The sequence below is a fragment of the Myxocyprinus asiaticus genome, chromosome 16, assembly GCF_019703515.2.
Source record: "Myxocyprinus asiaticus isolate MX2 ecotype Aquarium Trade chromosome 16, UBuf_Myxa_2, whole genome shotgun sequence".
NCBI classification, from domain to species: Eukaryota; Metazoa; Chordata; class Actinopteri; order Cypriniformes; family Catostomidae; genus Myxocyprinus; species Myxocyprinus asiaticus.
In genome coordinates, this window is record NC_059359.1 from 777501 (window position 1) to 786354 (window position 8854).

At 44.6% G+C, this 8854-nt stretch overlaps 1 protein-coding gene across 1 annotated transcript in view; it reads left to right on the forward strand.

Annotated features, from left to right (window-relative positions):
- The window catches only part of LOC127454537 (immunoglobulin superfamily DCC subclass member 3-like), a 22597-nt gene extending 13972 nt beyond the window's left edge, over window positions 1-8625 (forward strand). The window contains exons 7-14 of the mRNA XM_051721835.1: window positions 3529-3694; window positions 3822-4072; window positions 4160-4324; window positions 5467-5655; window positions 7337-7453; window positions 7969-8098; window positions 8199-8325; window positions 8521-8625. Coding sequence (XP_051577795.1) covers window positions 3529-3694; window positions 3822-4072; window positions 4160-4324; window positions 5467-5655; window positions 7337-7453; window positions 7969-8098; window positions 8199-8325; window positions 8521-8625 — 1250 coding nt within the window. The remainder of the gene's footprint in view (window positions 1-3528; window positions 3695-3821; window positions 4073-4159; window positions 4325-5466; window positions 5656-7336; window positions 7454-7968; window positions 8099-8198; window positions 8326-8520) is intronic.
- The last annotated feature ends 229 nt before the right edge of the window (window positions 8626-8854 follow it).

An 8854-nucleotide genomic window follows, 5' to 3' on the forward strand; every position in this document is an offset into this window, starting at 1 on the left:
GAGGTAGTGGGATTTAACTTATTGACAATTTCACATAAAGACAGCAACGTGATGGGTTCAAATTGACTTAATGTCGTGGTGCATATGGGTGGATCAGATGGATCATCAGTTGACGGTAGAATAGACCGTCTGATCTAATTGACATCACTCCATTCAATGAGAGAAGTGACAGTGACGAGCAGATGTGGTACCCCCGAAAATGATATAATGCAAACATAAACCTGGTCTGTTTCTGAAAGTCTTCTGATGGTGTTGTCTTACATTCTTCAGTATATCACTGTGCCTGTTATATTCTCATGGCATTAAAAATAGCAGCAAGGTTCGGCATTTCATTTGCACTAATGTCATAGTAAAATATCCCATAATAAAAATACTCTTTACATGCAGTATTTTACTGTACACAAACAAATGGCAGAACCACACTGCTATTTTAATGGCAAAGAAATTCAATTATAAATGTTATTTATTATAAAACGTGTAGTTGGGTTCAGGAGTCTGTGCAAATACAGTATAAACAGGATGTATATTTATGCAGCAGCACTCTTTACTCATCTCACTCCTATAAAAACACAGATTATAAACTCCTCAGAATGCATCAACATCATGGAAAGAACAATGAAACAGTTATGCCAAATTAGGTAAATAAATGCTTTAACAGTGTTCAATATATGAATCTCTTGTGTTGACAGCTGAGCAGGGCAGGAGACTGGTATAAATGTTTGTAATACAGGAACAGCACCACCTACTGTACAGGGGTGACATTTCTTTTTCTTTTTTCGGACTCTTGCGTGTGTAGACTTTCGGTAGAAGTTTGTCTCACAAAATCATCACGAATTTGGTGTGAACAGGCCTTTAGCGCGGGCCAGACATTTCTCTCTCACGGGCCGGATGTGGCCCACCAGCCGCCTATTGAGGAAAGTCTGAGTCTCGTCTAATTCTGAGCAGCAGCTGCCATACAGAAACACAATCTCACACACACACACACACACACACTGGAAAAAACAATACACTCCACAGCCATATGGAGGGAGGGAGAGGGGGAGAGAGAGAGAGAGAGAGAGAGGGATAGGGAGAGAGAGGGAGAGAAAGGGATAGAGAGAGAGAGAGGGAGGGAGAGGGAGAGGGAGGGAGGGAGAGAGAGGGATAGGGAGAGAGAGAGAGAGGGATAGAGAGAGAGGGATAGGGAGAGAAAGGGAGAGGGGGAGAGAGAGAGAGAGAGGGATAGAGAGAGAGAGAGAGAGAGAGAGAGAGGGATAGGGAGAGAGAGGGATAGGGAGAGAAAGGGAGAGGGAGAGAGAGGGATAGAGAGAGAGAGAGAGAGAGAGAGAGAGGGATAGGGAGAGAAAGGGAGAGGGGGAGAGAGAGGGATAGGGAGAGAGAGGGATAGAGAGAGAGAGAGAGGGATAGGGAGAGAGGGAGAGGGGGAGAGAGAGGGATAGAGAGAGAGGGAGAGGGGGAGAGAGAGGGATAGGGAGAGAGAGAGAGAGAGAGAGGGATAGGGAGAGAGGGAGAGGGGGAGAGAGAGGGATAGGGATAGGGAGAGAGGGAGAGGGGGAGAGAGAGGGATAGAGAGAGAGGGAGAGGGGGAGAGAGAGGGATAGGGAGAGAGAGAGAGAGAGAGAGAGAGGGATAGGGAGAGAGGGAGAGGGGGAGAGAGAGGGATAGGGAGAGAGAGAGAGAGAGAGAGAGAGAGAGGGATAGAGAGAGAGAGAGAGAGGGAGAGAGAGAGAGAGATAGGGAGAGAGAGGGAAAGAGGGATAGAGAGAGAGAGAGAGAGGGATAGAGAGAGAGAGAGGGATAGAGAGAGAAAAGGAGAGGGGGAGAGAGAGAGAGAGAGAGGGATAGGGAGAGAGAGGGAGGAGGGAGAGAGAGACAGAGAGGGAGAGAGAGGGATAGGGAGAGAGAGGGATAGGGAGAGAGAGAGAGGGATAGGGAGGTAGAGAGAGAGAGAGAGAGGGATAGAGAGAGAGGGAGAGAGAGGGATAGGGAGAGGGAGGGAGGGAGAGAGAGAGAGAGAGAGAGAAACAGAGAGAAAGACAAAAGGCAAGGGCAAGTGTACACAGACAGGAAATGAAAATAAATTAATTAATGGACAGTGTTACATACACTCATGATTTTAGTAAACTGATATGAGGTGTGTGTAAAACTACACCTACAGACTATAGAAGATTGACAGTAATATGGAGGATTTTAAGGTATTCTAGGGTATTTTATGCTATTTGAAGAGTATTGTAGAGCATAGTCCAGTATTTCAGTGTATTTTAGGATAGTTGAAAAAATATAATGGAATACAATAAAATACATGAAAATGCACTGAAATATTTTTAGAGTATTTCAGGGGATTTTCATGTATTTTAAGAATATTTTTAAAGTATTTCTGTGTATTTTTAGAATATTTTAGGCATATTTATGGCATTTCATGTATTTTAGGATATTTGTCTAGTATTTTGGTGTATTTTTACAGTATTTGGTTTTTTTCTTCTTCATGTATTTAAAGCATTTGATAGTGTTTTGGTGTATGTTTTGAATATTGTACTGCATTTGTGGGTGTTTCTAGTATTTTCATAGTATTTCTGATTATTTTTAGGGCATTTCATGATATTTTAGGGTAATTTATTTGATTTCAGATGGATAATGAAAGAAAGAGATGAGAGAATATGTGATGAGGGAGGAATAATTGTGTCTGAGTGACCGATTACCTCTGACCTCTGACCCTATTCTAGGAGGCCTGCAGGAAATGATGCGTGTGGGGGTATGGGGGTGTAGATTGATGGGTTTAGAGAGATGGAGTGATGATGATTTAGCTGAAGGTCAATTGTGAAGAGTCACTAGAACACTTTACAGTAAGGTTTAATTAACATTAGTTAGTGCAATAGCTACTAACAATTAATAATATTTTTACACTGGCTACCACACCTGGAGTTCGCTAGCTCACTAGTTTGAATCCAGGGCGTGCTGAGTGACTCCAGCCAGGTCTCCTAAGCAACCAAATTGGCCCGGTTGCCAGGGAGGGTAGAGTCACATGGGGTAACCTCCTCGTGGTCGCTATAATGTGGTTCGCTCTCGGTGGGGCATGTGGTGAGTTGAGCGTGGTTGCCGCGGTGGATGGTGTGAAGCCTCCACACGCGCTATGTCTCCATGGCAACGCACTCAACAAGCCACGTGATAAGATGCGCGGATTGACGGTCTCAGACGTGGAGGAAACTGGGATTCGTCCTCCGTCACCCGGATTGAGGCGAGTCACTACGCCACCACGAGGACTTAGAGCGCATTGGGAATTGGGCATTCCAAATTTATTTTTTTTATAATAATAATATTTTTACAGCATTTATTAATCTTAGTTTAAGTTGCTGTATACATTAACAGCAGTTATGAACTAACATAAATAATGAACAACAGTATTTTGATAAATCATTGTTCACTGAGCTGCAAAATGATTGAGTCCAGCTGCTGTTCATGAGAGAAACTGTGATGTGTTTTTATCAGTGACATCATCAGGCATTATTAAACTCTTTCTGTCATGTTCAGCTCCTCCAGAGTTCCTGCAGTGGCCGCAGTCGGTGTCTAAACCTGCGGGCAGCAGCGCGGTCTTCACCTGTCAGGCTCAAGGTGTTCCTGATCCTCACCTCATCTGGCTGAAGAACGGGAAGATCCTCACACCTGGAGACCACGTCAAACTCACCAACAACAACAGGTCAACACTCACCTGACCTGAAGTTCACATCCTATCTCTCCTTAACTGTTTTCAGATGGCAGTGTGAGGAGATGTCCTAGTGTTTGTGAGATCTCATCAGATGTTGTGCGTGTGTTCCTCTCTGTAGTACGCTGGCTGTGACGCGCATCACCGCTGAAGACGAGGCCATTTATCAGTGTATCGCAGAGAACGGCGCCGGAACTAACCAGGCCAGCGCCAGACTCGCCGTTTCTCAGTCCACCGAACTCCCAGAAGCCCCTCAGGACCTCACGGTCACACCGCTCTCAACCACCTCACTGCAGATGCGCTGGAAGCAGCCGGAACCACACGTCACCGACCGCATCATCGGATACGTGCTGCACATCCGCAAACTGGGCGGTGAGACAGACAGACAGACAGAAGTAGTTTCATGTAGTCAGATGTGGATAATCTCAGATGTTGATTGATGTTTGTGTGTGATTGTAGAGCCTGACAGGAGTGAGCTTCAGGAAGCCGTTAGTAAAGACACATTTGACCATGAGTTCAGTAATCTGGAGCCAGCGACCACCTTCTCCATATACGTGAAAGCGTACTCGCCGCTGGGCGCCAGCCAACAGTCCAACACTGTCATCACCACGACACTAGGGGGCGGTAAGAGCACACACATCAACCTACTGAACATTTGAGGAGTTTCATAAAGGATCAAAGCTGTGTACACATTTATACTTGTATACGACAACAGATTAAATTCTATATGAATCACATGAAACCTTTGAAAAACATTTAAGATGAACAAAGAATTAAGCTCATTTCCCCCCTAAATTCTCACTACTGTAATGCAGAATAAATCTCATTCTTATTACCGTGATGTAAATCTTTAATGTGACGCTTTTGAGTTTTTTGTTGTTTTCATTATTTATTCTCAATGATGATTCTCCTAGATACTGGAATACAGTAATGCACGCTGATTTGAATACAATAAGTCAAAGGCAGCACAATAAATACAACCATGATACATAAATACTTTGCCATTTAAAATATTTAGTAGGCCTACTGTTCCAAAGTTTGGAAACACCGTGAGGCTTGGGTAGCTCAGTGAGTACTGACGTTGACTACCAGAAGTTCATTCAGCCAGGTTTCCATGAAACCAGCGGAGTTAGAAAAGTCCTTATTTGTTTGAGTGAGCAGAAGCAGTTCGTCCGTTTTGTTGGCGAGGGAGCGGACGATCGGCAGATGAATACTCGGCAGCGAAGTCCTAAAGCTGCGTTGACGGAGCTTCACAAGCACGCCGGTGCACTTCCCTTGATTGCGTCTCTTGGAGCACTTGTAAAACACCGCTGCGCCTCCAACTAAGATGTCTAATAAAACATCCGAATAATCAAACACTGGCAAAAAATGATCAGGTATGCTCTGCCGAATATTCAGCAGTTCATCTCTGGTGAAACTGATCGGGAAACAACAAACGAAAGTAACAAAAACGCTAGAGAGCTCCACACCGAAGCAGCCATCCGCGGCGCCATCATGTTACAGATCTCGAATAAACTGACTCGGGTGTCATTGCTGAACAGAAAGTGTGAAGAATACAGCATTTATTTAAACAGAAATAGTTGTAAGAAACATTATAAACGTCTTTACTGTAATTCTTGATCAATTTAAAGCATCCTCTGTGACTAACATTATCATCTTCTTTCATAAATATATAATAATTTTGTCCCCTTTACAGTAATGTTTATTGGGGAGGCTGCAAAATTGTCATGACAATAATGACTAAAGTCTGTCTGTGTCTCTCTCAGTTCCCAGTATGCCCAGTTTCTTCACTAAGGTTCTGAACAGTACAGCGATGCAGGTGTTTTGGGAGTTGCCCAGTAAACCGGGTCGAGTGGAGGGATTTAAACTCTCTCATCGAATGCTGCCACAACAGAAGTTTGGAACAGAAGAGAGATTCCCCGGCCACATCAACACACACACCATCTCTAACCTGGGTTAGTCAACACACACACACACTCACACACACACCACTTACAGTCACAGTCACACACACACATTCACTCACTCACATGCACACACATTCTTACACGCACACACACACACCACTTACAGTCACACACAGTCACACTCTTTCTCACACACACACAGTCACACACAGACACACACTCTCACACACACACCACTTACAGTCACAGTCACACACACACTCACTCACATGCACACACACTCTTACACAGACACACTCACATACTCTCACACACCACACACAGTCACAGTCAACACACTCACATACACACACACACACACACACACCACACACTCTCTCACCCACACACTCTCTCACCCACACACACTCACTCACTCACATGCACACACACTCACATACTCTCACACAGACTCACACACACACACACACACACACACACACACCACTCACAGTCACAGTCACACACACACACACTCACTCACTCACATGCACACACGCTCTTACACAGACACACTCACATACTCTCACACACAGACACACACTCTCTCACTCACTCACTCACATGCACACACACTCTTACACAGACACACTCACACACTCTCACACACACACCACTTACAGTCACAGTCACACACACACTCACTCACATGCACACACACTCTTACACAGACACACACACCACTTAGTCACAGACACACACTCTCTCACACACACACTCTTACACAGACACACTCACATACTCTCACACACCACACACAGTCACAGTCAACACACTCACATACACACACACACACACACTCACACACACACACACACACACACTCACATGCACTCACACTGCACACACACACACACACACACACACACACACCACTCACGGTCACAGTCACACACACACACTCACTCACTCACATGCACACACGCTCTTACACAGACACACTCACATACTCTCACACACAGACACACACTCTCTCACTCACATGCACACACACTCTTACACAGACACACTCACATACTCTCACACACAGACACACACTCTCTCACTCACTCACTCACATGCACACACACTCTTACACAGACACACTCACTCTCTCAAACACACACACACACACTCTCACACAGTCACACACAGACTCACACACACACACACTCTCACACACACTCGCTCACATGCACACACACTCTTACACAGACACACTCACATACTCTCTCACACACACCACTTAGTCACAGACACACACACTCACACACACAGACTCACACACACAGCACACACACACACACACTCACTCACATGCACACACTCTCTTACACAGACACACTCACATACTCTCACACACAGACACACACACACTCTCACTCAGTCAACTCACACACAGACACACAGTCACAGTCACACACAGTCACAGTACACACACACACACACACACACACACACACACACACATTCACAGTCAACACACACACAAACACTCTCACACACACACACACACCATACACTATCATGGTCAACACACACACTCTCACACACACTCACACAGTCATGGTCAACACACATACACAAACACACTCTCACAAACAGTTACACACTCTCACACACACACACTCTCTCTCACAAACACAGTTACACTCTCTCACTCACACACAGATACAGCCTTGTCTTACTGTCAGTGTGTGTGTTGTTGCAGAATCTGCAGGAGTGTATGAGATTCAGCTCGCTGCCTTTAATGGAAACGGCGACAGCATCAGCAACAAGCGACTCGTCTCATTGGCTGAGACAGGAAAGAGTGTGAAAGATACAGCAGGTGATGCAGTATGACCTCACTTACACTAGGTGGAGACAGAGGACTTGTTCTGCATGCACAGAAAACAACATTTGCTCAAATGAGCAGTCCACAATAAACCATACAGTATAAAACACTAGAATGAATCTGTTTTAACATCTCATTCTTTACTCTTGATCAGACCAACAAAAGTTCCGACATTTTTACACAAAACTGACTTAAAAATGCTGGTCACTAAATTAAACACACAATACCTCACTGGTCATGAGACAATAATGTGATATACTACTGTTTGAGATGTTTGTCTCACATACTGCTTATAAGAGAAATCTCAGTATGCAGTTCACAAGAGTTTCATCCTCAGAGAATGTGACTTTCAAAATGGACTGAAATAAAACTCAAACATTAAGAATATGCTAAACTGAACAATGTTATCAACAAAAATAGTTTTTCAATGTCAGTATAACCTGACCGTAAATTGTGATGTGTCAGTGTATTGACTGTGTGTGTGTGTGTTTGTGTGTGTGTGCATGCAGCAGGGCAGAGTGTGTGTAACTGTCATCAGGATGCTGATGGCTCAATGACTGGCATCGTGGTTGGAATTCACATTGGCATGGCCTGCATCATATTCTGCGCTCTGTTCCTGATGTTTGGATACAGGCACAGGTATGTCTGTTATATTGTCCCCATAACAGACACTGCTGATGAACTGTGCTGACAGTGTGTGTGTGTGTGTGTGTGTGTGTGTGTGTGTGTGTGTGTGTAGTTTCTTCTGTAATAAGGGCACTAAGGGTGACTGGAGTTTGTCAGGAGGAAGCGGCTCACAGAGAGACTCGACAGCTAAAGACGCCACCATCTGCACTGCTGCTGATGCTATAGAGCTAACGCCACAGGTGAACAGCACACACGGACACGTTTATCTACAGGGTTCACACAGTCATGCAAGACTGGACATTTTAAAACGGATAAAATAAAATGATAAAAATGTAATTAGATTACAGTAACTAATCAGATTAACACAACACTGCGCACACACACATATATGTTTTTATTGATCATTTCTAATGAATGTTCTTGTTGTGTTTTAGGGTGTTACAGCAGAGCATCAGGCAGCTACAGGTCAGTGTGAGGTCATGATTGAACCTCTCCACCCACCGGGCACAAACATGGGCACCAGCACTGGCACAGGGTGAACACACCTCTACCACAGTTTCCCCACACCCCTCCCCTCTCCTCTCGGCTGCACTGTTTCCTCCTTTACCCCCGCCAAAGCCTTACATGATGTGAAATCTCCAGTCACACACACGTCAGTCAGAGTTCAGTGTAAACGAGAGTTTCTTCAGTGCCTCAGATGTGTGAATGATGAATGTAAGAGTATTTCTCACACAGGCTGTTACATAGTGAGCTGCCTCGCTGTCTACT